Source organism: Monodelphis domestica, chromosome 7 (genome assembly GCF_027887165.1).
Source record: "Monodelphis domestica isolate mMonDom1 chromosome 7, mMonDom1.pri, whole genome shotgun sequence".
NCBI lineage: Eukaryota > Metazoa > Chordata > Mammalia > Didelphimorphia > Didelphidae > Monodelphis > Monodelphis domestica.
Window position 1 is genome coordinate 154819071 of NC_077233.1, and position 18824 is coordinate 154837894.

General features: G+C 38.1%; 2 protein-coding genes and 1 long non-coding RNA gene across 6 annotated transcripts in view; 1 reads left to right on the forward strand and 2 right to left on the reverse strand.

Moving 5' to 3' along the window:
• ELP1 (elongator acetyltransferase complex subunit 1) overlaps positions 1–18824 on the forward strand; it is a 105212-nt gene that overhangs the window by 84344 nt on the left and 2044 nt on the right. For 2 of the 4 annotated variants that reach the window (XM_001362098.4, XM_016424086.2), the window contains exon 37: positions 1–2051. In XM_001362098.4, coding sequence (XP_001362135.2) covers positions 1–68 — 68 coding nt within the window. In that variant the 3' untranslated portion in view covers positions 69–2051. Of the gene's footprint in view, positions 2052–2492; positions 2654–6058; positions 6197–6925; positions 10748–18824 lie in introns of those variants that run through there. The other 2 variants (XR_008913576.1, XR_008913575.1) reach the window with 2 other exon arrangements.
• LOC130455538 (uncharacterized) overlaps positions 1843–18824 on the reverse strand; it is a 27289-nt gene continuing 10307 nt past the window's right edge. The window contains exons 2-3 of the long non-coding RNA XR_008913577.1: positions 2901–3005; positions 1843–1967 (exon numbers count right to left, since the gene is read on the reverse strand). This is a non-coding gene — a long non-coding RNA (uncharacterized LOC130455538). The remainder of the gene's footprint in view (positions 1968–2900; positions 3006–18824) is intronic.
• On the reverse strand, positions 15311–16884 carry ACTL7A (actin like 7A). The gene has a single exon (XM_001364131.4). The coding sequence runs from the start codon at positions 16787–16789 to the stop codon at positions 15455–15457; it is 1335 nt and encodes a 444-aa protein (XP_001364168.3). The 5' UTR covers positions 16790–16884; the 3' UTR covers positions 15311–15454.

Below are 18824 nucleotides of genomic sequence, written 5' to 3' on the forward strand. Positions count from 1 at the left end.
GTGCAGAACTTTTTATACCTCCTAAGATCAACAAAACTATCCAGTGGAAACTGAACCTTCTAGAGTAATTCTGATGCCATTTGGAGGTGCTCTCAGAGTGAATAGTATTATTTTAAATTTATTTTAGTGTTTTGCTATCCCTGCCTTGAGACTAATAATGGAACCTTATGAAATTACTACTGCTTTTTGGGTCAGGCCTTGGCTAACACCTTAAATTAATCTTTTCAGAATACTTATCTTCTCATTATCTTAGGCAACACTTCCCACTTGTAAAAGAAAGTCTCTATACAGTATGAGTGTTTTTAAAAGTTAATATTGTTTAGTAAAGGAGTCAAGATTGGCTTATCTTTTTACTACACTTTTAATACATAGTGGCAGATCTCTTAATATTTGTGCCTCATTTTCCCATCTTTTAAATGAGAATGATTCCTACTTCTTATATCACAAGAGTATTGTGAGGGCAAAAGACTTCATACCCAAAACATGCTTTAAGTTCTTGGCAAAAGATAATAGACTTGACTAATAGGCTATTGTAGTTATACCACCTAAAGTTTCATGAAAATTGATGATTTCTATGTCTTTTTACAAGTTAACTAAAGCATAAATAAAAATTTTATGGTTCCATTGAATTTTTAAATTGTCCACTTATCAGTTTTCTCTTAGTTGGCAATTGTTACTTTCGTGGAAATTACAGGTTCTACCATAATAAATGAAAGCTTCCAGATATTGAGATTTTATCTCCTATTGTTAGTTTATACATGTGGACTATTATATTGCCTTGATACTTACTGCTAATGAGATAACAGTGTTAGAAGATTGATTCAAATTGAAATGTCTTTAAAATATTGTTATATTCAGAATTTATCAGAGTGCCTACATAGCATATTTAATGTAATAATTACTCCTGGCTCTCCAAAGACTGCTTCTGCTTATTAACACATCTTAAACAAAGTCTTGTCCTACTTTGTTTTGATTATTGGTGTTCTGATTTCCATTCTGTTCCTTTTGAGAAATAGCAGATTTTCAGGACAATTTTCCTTTCCTGGTCTGTGGAAAGAAGTTGGAATTAAAAGACAGATAGGGTGTGGGGATACAAATGTCTAATTCATTCTGATTACTGTTTCCTGGCTAAAAATATTTTGTCCAAAACATTTCATAATCTGGTCTTCAAATGAAATAAAACCACAAAATAGCCCATATATAGACTGTATTGATTACAGAATATAAAACACCAAAAATGTCATATTACTCTGGACAGATAAATTTAAAATACTAGTGTAAAAATTTTTTATATCCTTCCTTGTCTTTGGTAACTTTCTGATAAATCTATACTCAAATTTGTCATATTTGATATTGCTTTAAGCAAATTATGAAAAGCAGTTTTAGCTTGGAATAAAAATAAAATATCTGCAGAATTTTGCTTCCTGCAAGCTCTGTAACAAGTAATCTCACGTTACTTATCTGCTGAATCAAATCAGAGTCTAGACTCTAATAATTTGGTTTTCAGAAAGCACACTGTCTAAGGCTTTGGGAAAATGTATACCAAAATTAAAAATAATTCTGACACTCAAGGAGATTATACATTTTCCTAGAATCCCAAAGGCATTTTCTTAACCGCCCAGAGCATTAGTAATATTAGTAAGAGTACCAGGTCTCTTTAGAATGTTAAGACTATATCATTTGAAGAATGGCTCAACAAATTGTGGTTCATGATGTAATGGAATTTTATTGTGTTATATAATAATATAAAGAATACAAAGAATACTGGGAGGAAAGGAGAAATAAACTAAACCTGTAAAAAATCTCTATGCATGATGACTCCAACAGTGTAAATAGAAAGAATTTTTAAAAATCAAGACTGAACATTTTTATTATGACAAGCAAACTTGGACCTGATAAAGAAATATGAAAATGCACCTTCTCTTTTCTTTTCAGAGATGATTCATAGATAGGGAACACTGCATGTTCTGTGGGGGTGAAAGATATATTGAGAAATTAAAGTGATGTAAAAATAAAAGATGCCAATAAAAATGTTTTAAGTTGAAGCAAAAGATTTGTGTATGTGTGTCACACACACAGACATACACAAAATTAATTTATAATTGCCCTTTTCTAAAAAATACCCTAAACAGTACCTAAGTGAATTGCCGAACTAGCAGAAACTTTAATCTACAAAATAGTTTAGGGGACTGATGCTGAAGTATCAGAAATGAGGGTGAATTTGTGTTTTGCTGAGGTGTTTATATTAGATAATAGGCATTCTATACTCCCCCCCAAAAAAAGTTTTTATTATGAAGTATTAAAGTAGGTGAAATCTGTGTGAATGTGTATAAATATCTATGTGTAAGTATATAGTTCAAGCTATTTAATTCTCTTTTTTATTGACCACTACACTAGCTTATACTAAGTTAATTAAAGTAATTCCATAGGCTTAGTGTTTTTTCCGTCATGTTACTGCATTACAATGAGATATTTCTCTCTGTTCAAACAAGGTAGCAGGCTGGAGGGGAAGCAGGAAGACAATTTTGTTATGACTTGAAAGTCAGAAACATTAATAAGGAATGTAGGGTCTTAGACCTATCCCTGAAGGGGCCTTGGGGACCATGAAGGCCAAACCTGTCATTTATAAATAAGGAAGCTGAAACCAATGACAGTGAGTAATAACTTTTTAAAAGCAGGTTTTGAAACCAGTTTTGATCCCAGAACCAGTACATTTTCTTCTATATCACTGCATTCCTGGAACAGCCCACGTTTTTAGAGTTCCTTAAATTTTATAAAACACTTTCCTCAGGGCTAAATAGGAGTAAATGAAAAAAACAGTTTGTGGGTGCTCAATGTGCAGACATTCTTTAAAATGATAGGAAACAAACAGCATAAATCTTGCTGTCTACTTTCCTCACAGTTTTTGGCAAGGTGAAGATTTTAATGGCAAGGAGTACTGGTACTGAGAATAGACCCCAATCATTTTCTCTTCCCTTTGTTCTCATGTTGAGTCACTGTGGCACCTTGCATGAAAAACACGAAAAGGAAATTGTCAGTACCTCAAAGCTTACTTTAAAATACAATTTATAAAGAAACATTTACCCTAAGTTGTAAACATTAATGAAGATATGGCAACCTTAATTTTTAAAAGAAGATAAAGTTTTCTAATTAAGAGTCATCCATAAATTTAGTTTGTAGAATGATGTGATTCAATGTGATTCCAAAAGCAGAGTTTTAGAGGTCTTTAACTTTGCCTAATCAATAGTTCTTTCTTGCTCTTCCCCTGTCTGAAAAATGAGAGAACCAAAGCAAATACAAATAATAGTGAACCTATGTCAACTTGTTTTTCTCCCTCTTTATGTTCTCCAGATATAACTAATGCAGAAGACTATATCTTACCCTTTTTAACTTTTTTTCCCCCTCAGTCATTAGGCAACAGTGGACAGGATTTATAGTCAACTTAATCAAAAAAGAGTAAATACAGCAGAAATAGAGGCAAAGATGTCTCCATTGAATGTCAGCTTCTCAAGCCCAAGTGACTGATATAATGTAATCAGTGCTTCAAGGCTTGTTTGTTGATTGATAAAAAGAGGGAGAAAGTTCTTGAGAGAGAGATAGACTAATGTTTGGAGAATGAAAACAAAATAGAATTTAGAGGAAAGCAACAGAATCTATGTGGGTAATATAAATATTAGGCATTGGATGGGACCCCCTGGTATGTTCAAGTATAGCCATACCCCACTTTAAGAAAACCTGGAAATATGACCATTAAAATTTCAAAACTAGTAATAAAATCTATTATTCACTGATAAATTCCAAACTCAACATATATAAAAGAAAATATTCTTTCACGTACACTCTTTAAAAAATCATTTATTTTAGTCACCAATCTCAAAACTTGTCATCTTTGACTTCCCTCCTTTCTTTAGCACAAAATAATTTTAATCCTTGCTTTCACATCATCTGATTCATTTCAACTTGCATTTTTTGAGTTTCTTGCCTTTTATCTAGCTTTACCACTTTATTATTCATCCCACACACCATTAGGTTAATATTCCCAAAATTCAGTTTTTATGTTATTCCCCTATTTAAATATTGTTAATGACCCTTCTGTTCCAACAAAGTAAAGGCGAAACTCTTTGGTGTAATGCCAACATCTTCATCTCCCCATTCCCCTTTTCTTCGTTCACACCGCCACCATCCCAGTGAAGCACTTATCTCATGTTGTGGACCATTGTAGTAGCCTGCTGGTTGTCAGCCTGCCTCAAGCCTCTCCTTTGTCCTAGTCATCCCTAATGGCTGCCAAAGTGAGCTTCTTAAAGCCCAGAGCTGACCGTATCACCCCCCTTAACCCTCCAGTAAATTTTAGTGACTTCCTATCACCTTCTTTGGCTTTGAAAGTCCCTTACAACCCAGCACTACCTATTTTCGAATCTTCTTACACTTCCATTGTCACTAACCTTGCAGTCCATCAAATATGACACTATTTCCCAGTCTGTATATTAACACTAGATGTTTACTCCATGTGAAATGTTATCTTTCCTCATTTCCTCTTCTTGCCTTCTCTGACTTCTTCAAGATTTGGCTCAGATCCTATCTTCTGCAAGAGGCCTGCCTGGTCTAGGGTGCTGCATTTACATTGGTTATATCTTGTGGGTACATAGTTGTTGTCTCCCCAGTTAGGGTGGCAGTTCCTTGAGAACAGGGATTTTTTAACTTTCTATCCTCGGCTCATAATTAATTGATGGCCAAATGGACAATGAGCTAGTAAAGGATAAGGAGCCATTAGATAGTACAGACACTGGTGCTAACCCTGAGTGTATGAAGCCAAAAATGGAACAGACTCTTAATTTCACAGAACTGACCTATCAGAGAAGACAATTATTAATGAAAAAATACTTAAAAACTAACAGGAAATCTGGAGTTCTTGGGCTAATGGGTATGTTGGGATTTAAAATTCAAGTCCTTAGTTTCCTTCCAGTCTCAGCTCAAGCCCTAACTGCATGGCCTTCCCCTGCCCTGCTGGCCTGACCACCCCCACTCTCATGCTCCCTAACATTACCCTAGCCCTCACCCCTCCCAAAATTACCTTATATTTGGGATATAAGATCCCTGGTGTCAGTGTTTTGTTTTTGTACTTTGAGCCTGGCAAATAGTTGGCACTCAAATGGTTATTAATTGAATATAAATAAATAGGAAGAGGGGACAGCTGGGTAGCTCAGTGGATTGAGAGCCACGCCTAGAGATGGGAGGTCCCAGGTTCAAATCTGGCCTCAGACACTTTCCATCTGGGTGACCCTGGGCAAGTCACTTAACCCCCATTGCCTAGCCCTTATCATTCTTCTGCCTTGGAACTAATACACAATATTGATTCCAAGAGAAAAGGTAAGGGTTTTAAATAAATAAATAGGAAGAGATTGGTTAATAAAGAGCAAAGCTTTGAGGTTCTGATGGCCCAGTCAGCCCAAGTATGAAGCTAATTTCAAGTATAGCCATGACCCCCATTGCCTACTGAATAAAGACAGTGTTCCAGACCTGTGACCTGGCTACAAACTATCTTTCCAGTCTTCTCTAATACCATTTCTCTTCATGTATTTTGTGTTTCAATCAAACTGGACTCCTCCTCTCTTCCGATCATGCTTTCTCTCTTCTGTGCCTCTTGTTCCTATTTCCCTAAACCTAATCCTTTGTTCATATTCACACAAATTCATTTTTCATTCTATCTCTGGCATATTACCCATCCTTAAAGACCAATAAAATGCTACCTTTTTTTTCATGAAGCCTTCCTGAATCTGAAACGAGTTCTCCTTCATCTTAATACATTGTATTCCTTTTAAGTATTATATTCTAGTTTTAGTTATGTATGTCTGTGTACATTTCATTATGGTTAATAGATTATAAATTCTTAGTACAAGGAACATGGCTTGCTTATTTTTGCTCCTAGAACCAAGTGCAGGAGATTGTACATGTGAACATTTAATAAGTATTTGTTGGATTAATTTACCTTGTGAGAGATTAGCCAAACCATAGATTTACAAGGTGACATAACCATAATTTAGGATCCTTATCTCTAAAGGGACTACACAAACCAAGGAGGGCTCTCAGGAAGTACATTCAAGGCAGTATCCCTGAATAAGTCACACTACCAGGATACAAGGCAAGAATGAAATGTTCCCTGCCCTCCAGCAGCCCACATCCTGAAGACGACGCATAGGTAAATACATGTAGGGATGATGTATACAAAATACATACAAGATGATTTTGCAAGGGTAGGCCCGAGGTTCTGGGAGGATCTGGAAAGGCTTCATGTAGAAGGTAACTTTTGAGGTGAGCTTCGAAATAAATTTATGAGGCAAGAGTGAAAAAGGAGAACCTTCCAACCACAGAGAGGGAAGATGTAGTTATATGTAAGGAACAGGAGGAAGAATAGTTACAGCTCCAGAGGGCACCAAATGGGGAATGATATATAATTAACCTAGAAAAGTAGGCTGGGGCCGGGTTGTTGAAGGCATTTAAATACTAGTTTATATTTGATCTTTGAGCCAATAGGAAGCTATCATTTTGAGTTTATTAAGTGGAAGGGCGTAGAGCAGATAAATACTAGTAGAAAGTCCTTTTAGCATAGGTGGAGAATGGATTGGGATGGGAAAAACTAGGCAAGGAGATGCTACTTCAACAATGTACGGGAGAGGTATTGAAGGTTTGACCTAGGATCATAATGTGAGTAAAGAAAAGGGAAAAGATGAAGAAGATACTGCAGAATTAGAACAAGATGTGGCAACTGATTGAATGTGTGGAGTATACAAGAGGGAAGAGCTGAGAAGAAGATCAAGATAGTAGACCTGGGTGACTAAGCATAGTGCCCTCAACAGTAATAGTGAAGTACACAGAAGGGAAAAGATTTGCATGTAGATGATAACCAATCCATGCCTACTCATCCTAGGTGACCACACAGACCGCTCTACCTGCAACCTCAGGGCACTTCCTCAGCCATGAGATGATGTTTGGGAGCAGGTTGGTTGGGCAATGAGAAAGGATTTTCCCAATGGCAAAGCAGACGTGGGTGCCTGGGTCAGTATTAAGTTTTAGCCACCTGAGGGATTGCTACTCTGCACAGGAAGGGAAGGTAAGAAGTTTGTACAAATGGTGGGAGTAGGGCAGTGATATGAGATCAGTGTGATAGTATTGGAGACAAGCAACCAATTATCATAGGAATAGAGAGATGCCACCCATTTTCTCACTCCAGTTGGCTTGTCATAAACTTCCCCTCCCTCATCAATCCCTTTGAGGATGGGGTGAGGGGGATTGGAAATCACTACTGTAGATAACCCTGAAGAGTAGCAACTGTTCTGTGTGATCCATTTTCCCCAGGAGAACCTCAGCCTCAGATAAGTAAGAGACAGAGCCAGAAGTTTTATTCCACACAGGTCAAGATATGTTAGAATCTGAGCTTGTCCTTTTATTTTAGTTGAGGAGTGGGTAAGACAGAAAAGGGAAGAGTTACAATTAAATAGGGATTCTAGGCCAGGGATCAAATGCATAGATGACTTGGCTCTAGAAAAACTCCACCTAGGCAATGGTTACTCCCACAGAAGGCTTCACCACTCAGGAACTCCCCCAAACACTAATAGACTTGGATAAAAAATATATAGAAGAAAGGCTAGAGCTCTTGGCCTTCTACTTCCACAATAACACCAGTATAATTATTGCTGTGCATATTCTCCCCCCAAATGGGAGAAAGTGCCATGAAGGCAAGGCCCATGCCACCACAGCACTTGGCCAGTGTTCACGTAGGCTGTCAGAATTTTCAATCCAAAAATCACCTTGTAAATTCAACAATATAATTTTTCAGATAACAAAATAGACCCTAGAGAGAATATAACTTGCCTGTGGCTTGAGGTAAGGCAGGAATTGTGTCATAAAATTGAGGATCACAGATTTAGAAACAGAAGGGACATTAGAAATCATCTACTGAGCCCCTCTCTCATTTTCCAGAAGAGGGAATTGAGACTCAGAGGCATTGAGTTGACATGTCCAAGGTTTTACAGATAGAAAGTGGCAGAACTGAGATTTGAACTGAAGCTTGACTCTAAGTTGTATTACAATTGTCTTTCCTATGGTACCTTGCATATATTTAGTATATCTTTATGGAACAAATGAATGCATATTGTCTAGAGCTACAAGATAATTCAGAAACCATCTAATCCAAATGATTTTTCAGATAAGGAAACTGAGACTCATGAGAGTTTAAATTGATTTGCCTAATATTGACAGTGTAGACAAAGGAACTTTTCCCACCATCAGAACTTTGTCTTGACTGGAGAATTGAAAATGATTGGGATTGTGACCAATCAGGGTGTCAACTGCCCAACACATAAGCAGTTCCTTAAGTGCTTTTTGACTGACCATTTACTTCTTTGTATAATTGGCCCGCTCCTATAATCATTCTGCCTGACGAATATAGCTTGCTATAGCCCCAGTTTGGGAGGGTCTGAAATAATTCACACCTACAATTTTATAAGTTTGTACCCTATTGACAGGCCAGTTTCTGAGAATAATTTCGTATTTCTTTTGTATGTATGACCCTGGGTGGAAATGTTTAGTGTGAATCTGCATTTCTCTATGAATGGCCTGGCAGGGGTCAGTGAACTTGTGGTCCAAGTTACTTCTACTTAATGGCGGATTTTCCTCGACCTGCACCTTGCTTAGGGTTTGCCTGCCCACTTCCAACAGAATATATACATAAATGATCAGCCTTCTTTGCTTTTTATCTTGAACATTTCTCCTTTGGGGTAATTTTACCCCAATTTTTGAGAAGAAAAAAATCTCCCGAGGACTTCTGGTCAAGATGGAAGCTTAGAGAAAGCTAAAGTTCGGAGCTCCAGAAACCCTTCCTTACCAATCTCAAACGGAATGCTCCTAGGGCATCAAAATTCAAAACAAACAGCAGAATAGACCCTGGAAACACTCCTCCTGGACCTGGATCAAAAGGTACGGCCCCCCAAGAGTTGGAGCCCGAGATCACTCGGATCTAAGGGGATGGCAAAGGGAAGGTCCCAGGACCCATCCCCCCCAACCCAGAGTGCTGAGTCCGAGGCAGCAGCAGGAACCTCAGGGCAGGCAGGGGGGCCTGTTCTGAGGGCCGCCCCCTGAAAACGACCTGAGCCAGTCGCGGGGGCACCCAGACAGCAGGGAAACAGAGAGAGACAGGAGGAGCCTGTAGCCCCCTGACCAGAACCTTCCATCTGGGTCTCACTGAAAGTTGCTGCCTGGGGGCATACTCAGTCTGAGGTTAATCCTATCACCAGCCCTCAGAACTCCCGGAAGCCGCGGCCCCTCCCCCCCTCAGAGTGCTGGCTCTTCCATCTGGCTGAGGCACAGAAACAAGGGCCAAGCCATAGAACGGACAATCTGCCTAGGGCTAAAACCTCTGAACACCAGACAGAGATAAGAAAAGCTAATCCTCCCCACTCAGATAGAGATGGCAAACTCCACAGAAGCACAAAACCCCCAAAATTCCAAAAAAAACAAGAAGAAGGGGGCGACTTTGGACACTTTATGGAGCAAAAATACAAAACACAGAGGAGATAGAAGAGGAAACACAAGCAAATGCTCCAAAACGTTCCAAAGGAAATGGAAACTCTCCACAAACCCATGAAGAATATGAATCAGAAATGATCAAAAAGATGGAAGCCTTCTGGGAGGAAAAATGGGAAATAATGCAAAAGAAATTCACGCATCTACAAAACCAGTTTGACCAAACTGAAAAGGAAAACCAGGCTTTAAAGCAAGAACTAATAAAGCAAAGCCAAAAGACCAAGAAATTAGAAGAGAACATAAAATATCTCACTGACAAGGTCATAGACTTGGAAAATAGAGGAAGAAGAGATAATTTAAGAATAATTGGACTTCCAGAAAAGCCAGAAATAAACAGCAAACTCAACATCGTAATACAAGATATAATCAAAGAAAATTGCCCAGAGATTCTAGAACAAGGGGGCAATGTAGCCACTGACAGAGCTCACAGAACACCCTGTACACTAAACCCCCAAAAGACAACTCCCAGGAATGTAATTGCCAAATTCCAAAGCTCTCAAACAAAAGAAAAAATCCTACAAGAAGCCAGAAAAAGACAATTTAGATATAAAGGAATGCCAATCAGGGTCACACAAGACCTTGCAATTTATACTCTGAATGATTGTAAGGCATGGAACATGATCTTCAGAAAGGCAAGAGAGCTGGGTCTTCAACCAAGAATTAGCTATCCAGCAAAACTGACTATATACTTCCAAGGGAAAGTATGGGCATTCAACAAAATAGAAGATTTCCAAATTTTTGCAAAGAAAAGACCAGAGCTCTGTGGAAAGTTCGACACCGAAAAACAAAGAGCATGGAATACCTGAAAAGGTAAATTTATGAAGGAAAGGGAAAAGGAGAAAAATGTTATCTTCTTCTTTTACTCAAACTCTCTTCTATAAGGACTACATTTATATCAATCTATGTATACTAACGTGGGGAAAATGTAATGTGTAAATAGGGGGAAAATAAAGACCAAATAGAATAACCTTTCTCACACAAAGATTCACATGGGAAGGGGAGGGGAAGGAAACTCCTATAAGAAGGAGAGGAAGAGAATTTTTACTTAAACCTTAATCTCAGGGAAATCGACTCTGAGAGGGAAAAACATCCAGATCATTGGGATCTTGAATTCTATCTTACCCAACAAGGGTAGGGAGAAGGGAAAACCAAGGGGGGAGGGGGAGAGGGAAAACAAAAGGGGAGGGAAAGAGAGGGGGGAGAGGGAGGGAACAAAAAGGGAGGGACTAAAAAAGGAAACATATCAAGGGAGGGGATAAGGGGGATTGATTTAAAGTAAATCACTGGACTAAAAGGTAGAGCCGAAGAAGAAAAGGTTAGAATTAGGGAAGGCTATCAAAATGCCAGGGAGTCCACAAATGACAATCATAACTTTGAACGTGAATGGGATGAACTCACCCATAAAACATAGACGAATAGCAGAATGGATTAGAATCCAAAACCCTACCATATGTTGTCTTCAAGAAACACACATGAGGCAGGTTGACACCCACAAGGTCAGAATTAAAGGATGGAGTAAGACCTTCTGGGCCTCAACTGACAGAAAGAAGGCAGGAGTGGTAATCATGATATCTGATAAAGCCAAAGCAAAAATACACCTGATCAAAAGGGATAGGGGAGGTAATTATCTTTTGTTAAAAGGGACTTTAGACAATGAGGAAATGTCATTAATCAACATGTATGCACCAAATAATATAGCACCCAAATTTCTAATGGAGAAACTAGGAGAATTGAAGGAAGAAATAGACAGTAAAACCATATTAGTGGGAGACTTAAACCAACCATTATCATATTTAGATAAATCAAATAAAAAAATAAATAAGAAAGAGGTAAAAGAAGTGAATGAAATCTTAGAAAAATTAGAATTAAAAGACATGGAGAAAAATAAATAGGGATAAAAAGGAATACATCTCAGCACCACATGGCACATTCACAAAGATTGACCATACATTAGGTCACAGAAATATGGCACACAAATGCAGAAAAGCAGAAATAATAAATGCAGCCTTTTCAGATCACAAGGCAATAAAAATAATGTTCAGTAATGGTACATGGAAAACCAAATCAAAAACTAATTGGAAATTAAACAATATGATACTCCAAAATTGTTTAGTTAGAGAAGAAATCATAGAAACAATTAACAATTTCATCGAGGAAAATGACAATGGTGAGACATCCTTTCATACCTTTTTGGATGCAGCCAAAGCGGTAATCAGAGGTAAATTCATATCCCTGATTGCATATATCAACAAACTAGGGAAAGCAGAGATCAGTCAATTGGAAATGGAAATAAAAAAACTCGAAAACGATCAAATTAAAAAACCCCAGCAGAAAACCAAACTAGAAATCCTAAAAATTAAGGGAGAAATCAATAAAATTGAAAGTGATAGAACTATTGATTTAATAAATAAGACAAGAAGCTGGTACTTTGAAAAAACAAACAAAATAGACAAAGTACTGGTCAATCTAATTAAAAAAAGGAAGGAAGAAAAGCAAATTAACAGCATCAAAGCTGAAAAGGGGGACATCACCTCCGATGAAGAGGAAATTAAGGCGATCATTAAAAATTACTTTGCCCAAATATATGGCAATAAATACACCAATTTAGGAGAAATGGATGAATATATACAAAAATACAAACTGCCTAGACTAACAGAAGAAGAAATAGAATTCTTAAATAATCCCATATCAGAAAATGAAATCCAACAAGCCATCAAAGAACTTCCTAAGAAAAAATCCCCAGGGCCTGATGATTTCACCAGTGAATTCTATCAAACATTCAGAGAACAGTTAACGAACTATTTGACATAATAAGCAAAGAGGGAGTTCTATCAAACTCCTTTTATGACACAAACATGGTACTGATTCCAAAACCAGGCAGGTCAAAAACAGAGAAAGAAAACTATAGCCCAATCTCCCTAATGAATATAGATGCAAAAATCTTAAATAGGATACTAGCAAAAAGACTCCAGCAAGTGATCAGAAGGGTCATCCACCATGATCAAGTAGGATTTATTATACCAGGGATGCAAGGCTGGTTCAATATTAGGAAAACCATCCACATAATTGACCACATCAACAAGCAAACCAACAAGAACCACATGATTATCTCAATAGACGCAGAAAAAGCCTTTGATAAAATACAACACCCATTCCTATTAAGAACACTAGAAAGCATAGGAATAGAAGGGTCGTTCCTAAAAATAATAAACAGTATATATCTAAAACCATCAGCTAATATCATCTGCAATGGGGATAAACTAGATGCATTCCCAATAAGATCAGGAGTGAAAAAAGGATACCCATTATCACCTCTACTATTTGACATTGTACTAGAAACACTAGCAGTAGCAATTAGAGAAGAAAAAGAAATTGAAGGCATCAAAATAGGCAAGGAGGAGACCAAGTTATCACTCTTTGCAGATGACATGATGGTCTACTTAAAGAATCCTGGAGATTCAACCAAAAAGCTAATTGAAATAATCAACAACTTTAGCAAAGTTTCAGGATACAAAATAAACCCACATAAGTCATCAGCTTTTCTATATATCTCCAACACAGCTCAGTAGCAAAAACTAGAAAGAGAAATCCCATTCAAAATTACCTTAGACAAAATAAAATACCTAGGAATCTTATCTCCTGAGACAAACACAGGAACTATATGAACACAACTACAAAACACTCCACACAACTAAAACTAGACTTGAGCAATTGGAAAAACATTAACTGCTCATGGATAGGACGAGCCAATATAATAAAAATGACCATCCTACCCAAACTTATTTATCTATTTAGTGCCATACCCATTGAACTCCCAAAATACTTTTTCACTGATTTAGAAAAAACCATAACAAAATTCATCTGGAATAACAAAAGATCAAGGATATCCAGGGAAATAATGAAAAAAAAAACACATATGATGGGGGCCTTGCAGTCCCAGACCTGAAACTATATTGCAAAGCAGCAGTCATCAAAACAATTTGGTACTGGCTAAGAGACAGAAAGGAAGATCAGTGGAATAGACTGGGGGAAAGCGACCTCAGCAAGACCGTATACGATAAACCCAAAGATCCCAGCTTTGGGGTCAAAAATCCACTATTCGATAAAAACTGCTGGGAAAACTGGAAGACAGTGTGGGAGAGATTAGGTTTGGATCAACACCTCACACCCTACACCAAGATAAATTCAAAATGGGTGAGTGACTTAAACATAAAGAAGGAAACCATAAGTAAATTGGGTAAACACAGAAAAGTATACATGTAAGACCTTTGGGAGGGCAAAGACTTTAAAACCATGCAAGACATAGAAAGAATCACAAAATGTAAAATACATAATTTCGACTACATCAAATTAAAAAGCTTTAGTACAAACAAAACCAATGTAACTAAAATCAGAAGGAAAACAACAAATTGTGAAACAATCTTCATAGAAACCTCTGACAAAGGTTTAATTACTCAAATTTATAAAGAGCTAAATCAATTGTACAAAAAATCAAGCCATTCTCCAATTGATAAATGGGCAAGGGACATGGATAGGCAGTTCTCAGATAAAGAAATCAAAACTATTAATAAGCACATGAAGAAGTGTTCTAAATCTCTTATAACCAGAGAGATGCAAATCAAAACAACTCTGAGGTATCACCTCACACCTAGCAGACTGGCTAGCATGATAGCAAAGGAAAGCAATGAATGCTGGAGGGGATGTGGCAAAAGTCGGGACATTAATTCATTGCTGGTGGAGTTGTGAACTGATCCAACCATTCTGGAGGGCAATTTGGAACTATGCCCAAAGGGCGACCAAAGAATATCTACCCTTTGATCCAGCCATAGCACTGCTGGGTCTGTACCCCAAAGAGATAATGGACAAACAGACTTGTACAAAAATATTCATAGCTGCGCTCTTTGTGGTGGCCCAAAACTGGAAAACGAGGGGATGCCCATCAATTGGGGAATGGCTGAACAAACTGTGGTATATGTTGGTGATGGAATACTATTGTGCTCAAAGGAATAATAAAGTGGAGAAGTTCCATGGAGACTGGAACAACCTCCAGGAAGTGATGCAGAGCGAGAGGAGCAGAACCAGGAGAACATTGTACACAGAGACTAATACACTGTGGTATAATCGAACGTAATGGACTTCTCCATTAGTAGCAGTGTAATGTCCCTGAACAATCTGCAGGGATCCAGCAGAAAAAACACCATTCATAAGCAGAGGATAAACTGTGGGAGTAGAAACACTGAGGAAAAGCAACTGCCTGACTACAGATGTTGAGGGGACATGACAGAGGAGAGACTCTAAAGGAAACCCTAATGCAAATATTAACAACATAGCAATGAGTTCGAATCAAGAACACATGTAATACCCAGTGGAATTATGCGTTGGCTATGGGGGATGGGGGGGGGGAAGAAAATGATCTTAGTCTTTAATGAATAATACTTGGAAATGATCAAATAAAATATTATAAAAGAAAAAAAAAGAAAAAATCTCCCCATAGTCAAGCATAAAGACTTATGAATTTTCCTATTTCTCTCAATTTTGACTATAAAATTGCACTAAAAGAAAATAACATGTAAGCAAATAAACTATTTTTCCCCTAAAGGAAAAATTTGAATAATATAGGATTTTCTACTTCCAACCTCCCACCCTACCCTTTCATTTTGGCAAATACCTAATTCAGATGACACATTTGTGATGTCTGTCATTTCCTGTGAAATCAAGCAACAGAAGATCATTTACACTGTGAATTGGAACATGGTAATTATTGAATAGAACATGAGTTACGGTATTTTAGATATATTTTGGGCCACTGTCCTTCGAGGCAGTAGAGTTAATTGAATTAGTCATGAGAGTACATTCCAGCAGGCATGCTTTGCCTTCAGAAACATCTCCTATATAAGAAGAAAGGCCCATGTTCTTGGTATTCTGACCGCTGGACCCAGAGTGACTGAAATCCTTGGAGTGAGGCCAGGATTGACCCCCCAGTCCAAACTGAAGTATCCCTTTCAGGTAACACATTCACTGTAGGTGTGTCATTTGGGCATATCTTATAGAGCTCCTTTTGCAAACGGGCAGAAAAGCCATTCAACATGGTACTGCCTCCACACAACAAAACGTTATTTACAAGGTCCCTTTTGAGGGCAACATCACACTTGTTGAGGCAGGTCAGAGTCTGGGTATGAAGGCCCAGTTGCATGGATTTGATAAGGGAAGGCTTGAAGAACATCTCAGAACACAGGAAACGTTCTTGGGAAATAGTAATCTGTTCTCCATCTGGAAGCTGGTAGTTGATCTTGTCATCCTTGATGGAGGGACTCTCTTGGCCAGGATCAAGAGCCACAAAGCAGTGTTTCTTCTTGATGTCTTCTACAATGTTTATTTGGTCTTCGGTGAAGTTCTTCCCATACTGATTCATTAGTGTCATTAAATAGGCAGTAAGGTCAGAGCCAGCATAGTCTAGCCTACCTGTGATACTTGGCAAAGGATATCCCTCAAAGATTGGGACCACATAGGAAACACCATGGCCAACTTCTACTACCAAACCTGATGTCTTTCCATAAGAGTACATGGACAGTCGAGATTGATAGGCTATGTGCATTGCTGGAGTGTTGAAGGTTTCAAAGAGCATCTCTGCATACTTCTCCCTGTTGGTATAGGGGCCGAGGGGAGGATCTGACACCAAAACAGCATGTTCCTCTGGAGGGATCTTCATCTCGTGCAGAAAAAGATATTCCCAGATATCCTGCACTGAATCCCAATCCACAATGATACCATGTCTCAGGGGATTAACTAATTTAAGGCGGATATCAGGGTACAGGAGCTCATGGCCAATAAATGTTTCTTTTCGGTTGTCTCCAGTTTTAGCAGTCTCCATATAAGGTTTCCCTACCATAGATGAAATCACATGGCTAGGCCTTGGCTCTCCAGCATAACCACATTTACAATAGCCCGTGCCGATGTCAACAACCACTGCTCTAGTTTTCTTCACTCTCTTTGGTTTCTCCTTAACTAATGTAGAAAGGGCATTTTCTTCAGGTTTCTTCTTATTATTGATAAGCAGTGCCTTTTTTGCAGGACCTTCTGTCAAGGAGGCTACCTGGAAAGATTCAGGTTCCTTTGACAATTGTTCAGTTGCTTTAACAAGGAGAGCTCTCTTTGCTGGACCTTCCCCTACCGTCGCTACCTGTGGAGCCCATGTCCTTGTGAATGCCATATTTTTTCCCCTCTTTTCATGGATGGCTCTTTCCTTAGGCTCGATTGACGTAATGCAGAGGAAGAGGCCAAAATCAAAATGGTGACTTGAGAATCTTCCTGACAATGACATCACTGATTATGACATAAAGCAACTGTTGGTACTGCCTGGTGGGATAATAATTTCCCAGTCATTGAGAAGTTGTTTTTTTTCTGCTCTAGGGTAATTCTTAGATAAACAGTTCTTTTTTGGGTGCTCTTTTCCTAGTGCTGTCAACTTTAAATTATTATAATTAAAATTCTCTGCAGACAATACTAAATTTTATAATTATTTATTAAATAGCACAAAGAAGGCCAGAGAATGAAAGAAGTACAAACCATGTGTGGTCAGCCAGCTCTTTTAGTCATCTCCTCTTGAGCCAGCTGAGCCAGCCCTGAGCCAGACCTCATACCTTCTCTAGTCTATGGTTCCAAAGGAAGAGAGTGGCTTCCTGTCCCTTCTGCCAGTGTATGTTCTTCATAGTGTCCCTTTTCCTGAGCCCCTCTGACTGACAGACTCAGACCTCAGCCTGGACAAGAGGCAGGTCTTCTGGACACAAGGAGTAACCACATTGCTTTTATTGCTTTTAGAATGGCTGCACAGAGCATATACTGCGTCTTCTAGCATGGTAGACAAAAGGAGGGAGGACCTCACCCATGACCTCAGGGAGATACAGTCCAGAGCTTTAGCTCTAAGATTTTTTGCTTTATAATCAAAAGTTGGTTTTGGAGGGCCATAAAGGGATACAGATTAATATTAACCTTCCACATTCTCCTCTCTGATTTATTGGAAGACATATCATTCTTCCCAGTAAATCATTCCATTACATATGTGGATAGATAGATAGATAGATAGATAGATAGATAGATAGATAGATAGATAGATAGATAGATAGATTTGGATGCTTTCTTAACATATTAAAAATGATGACAGATGCATTGACAAGGAACCATTAGGGGTATTTCCCTTTTTGGCACAAGAGTTTTACAATCAAAATAAAATATTTGTGCATGAGGAGGAGCAAAAGGAATGAGTGAACTAATCCCCACATTTCAGGTCATTATTTCCAAGGGCTGTCTCAGAGCCTCATGATGAGCTTATTGATGTTCTCGTGATTTCTGGGGGCCTCTTCTGTTGCTGTCATCTTTTTAGGTTGTCTGAAATCATGGTCCATATAGCATTTTCTTCAGCATATCTGCTTTCTTGGTCCAGGTCACTGGCAACATCTTTCTTTAAAATTATTGAAAAATAAATTTTAATACAAGTAATTTATGAACCTTTAGGATAGCTTCACATTCTTTCCTTAGGAGGATGAGATACTTCCAAGGATCTAATTCTATACATAACGTGATGGTAACATAGAAGAATGTCCCCAAATGGTGTATATTCTCTTACAACAGTAGATTTGGTATGGGAATGTACATGTGGCTAGATCTGTTATTTAAGAATTCCTTAAAATATAAATCACCTTTCCCAAAAAGAAGAGAAAAAAAATATAAAATTATAACAAATCCCTGATATTTATCCACTTTCTAGTGGGAATAATTTATATCCTACAAGCATGTAATTAGGTGAAATAATGTTGCAATTACTGACCATCTACCATGATTAAAGAAAGTTGTCATAATGTACAAAAAGAGGGTCTGATGTCTACTCCATTTACAAGAGTCTTACCAGGGGAATAAAATCAGGAAAGTCGTATCTCAGTCTTTCCCAAACCAGTTGTTCTCTGAACCCTTGTGGATAGTTGCTCTATCCCCACCTTGTCACTGACATATGCCATCCCCATAGGGACTGTTGGCATTGTGAACCTTAAAAATTCTCAAGACCCTACTTCATAAGGTTAGGATTGTAAACCTTAAAAAAATTCCCAGACCCTATTTCATTAGGTTGGATTAAGACCATTCCCCATTGGGACCATTCCCCATTTGGGCAGTGAAGGTACTTAATCAGGAATGTGAGAACTCTACTTCACCATACTTAAGCATGCCTTAGCAGAAGATAAAGTTGTAAACTC

Coding starts and splice junctions, on each gene's coding strand:
- ACTL7A (XM_001364131.4), bottom strand. CDS start 16,789: ATGGCATTCACAAGGACATGGGCTCCACAGGTAGCGACGGTAGGGGAA.